At 63.3% G+C, this 922-nt stretch overlaps 1 protein-coding gene across 1 annotated transcript in view; it reads left to right on the top strand.

Annotated features, from left to right (window-relative positions):
- KCNAB2 (potassium voltage-gated channel subfamily A regulatory beta subunit 2) overlaps positions 1-894 on the top strand; it is an 8,460-nt gene extending 7,566 nt beyond the window's left edge. Inside the window, exons 10-11 of the mRNA XM_019470712.1 lie at positions 79-167; positions 635-894. Coding sequence (XP_019326257.1) covers positions 79-167; positions 635-724 — 179 coding nt within the window. The 3' untranslated portion in view covers positions 725-894. The remainder of the gene's footprint in view (positions 1-78; positions 168-634) is intronic.
- The last annotated feature ends 28 nt before the right edge of the window (positions 895-922 follow it).

The following is a 922-nucleotide window of genomic DNA, read 5'->3' as shown; positions in this document are numbered from 1 at the left end:
GGGCCACGGGAGGGGCGCGGGGGGGGAACACCGGGGGCGGCTGGCCACGCTCAGGCTCTGCTCTCCCTCCTGCCCCAGCCTGGTGCCTGCGCAACGAGGGCGTCAGCTCCGTCTTGCTGGGTGCCTCCAACGCCGACCAGCTGATGGAGAACATTGGAGCAATACAGGTCAGTGTTCCCCACCTTGTCGACACGCCAGCAGCGCACACTGCGGGAGGCTTCGCCGCAGGGAAGCGAGCAGACCCTGCTCACGGGGCGTTAACAGAGCAGCGCCTGCCTGTGCGTGCTTTGCTACTGCAGTACTGCAATGCACAGTCCTGCAACGCTCGCTGCTGCAACGTACTGTGTAGGAAAAGGAGATTGTGAACCTCACTCGAAACAAAAATTACGGGTTTTGCTTGATCCGAAGCTGAGCAGCAGAGACGAGGCTTTGCTGGGCTGAGAAGGCAGGGGATGAGCCTGACCCAGGCTTTCCATAACTGGGTTGCTCAGCCGGCAAGCTGGGGCTTGTAGCATCAAGGTGGCGGGGTGCAGGCGGCGAGCGCAGCACAGCCACGTGCTGCCCACGGCTGCATCCTCCCACGTGCACCAGCGGCACGATCCTGACTCCCAACGGCATCCCCCATCCCCCACAGGTCCTTCCGAAACTGTCATCTTCCATCATCCACGAGATCGATAGCATCCTGGGCAACAAACCCTACAGCAAGAAGGACTACAGATCCTAAGCGCGCACGCAAGCGCGCTGCCCGCCGCGCAGCCCTCGCCGCCCGTTCGCTTGCTTACGCTTTGTTGGAGCAAAGTGGAGAGTGTGGTTTGCACCGTGAGCCCGACACACCGCGAGCGCTGAGAGCCAGCGCTCCCGCCCACGCTGCCCCGGACCATCGTACCGCTGCCACCCGACGTGGCTCTGGAGTGCAGGGACG

This window comes from Aptenodytes forsteri, unplaced genomic scaffold, assembly GCF_000699145.1.
Source record: "Aptenodytes forsteri isolate BGI_AS27 unplaced genomic scaffold, ASM69914v1 Scaffold16, whole genome shotgun sequence".
Lineage (NCBI taxonomy): Eukaryota > Metazoa > Chordata > Aves > Sphenisciformes > Spheniscidae > Aptenodytes > Aptenodytes forsteri.
The sequence above is the reverse complement of the archived record's forward strand: the minus strand, read 5'-3'. Positions and strand labels throughout refer to the sequence as shown.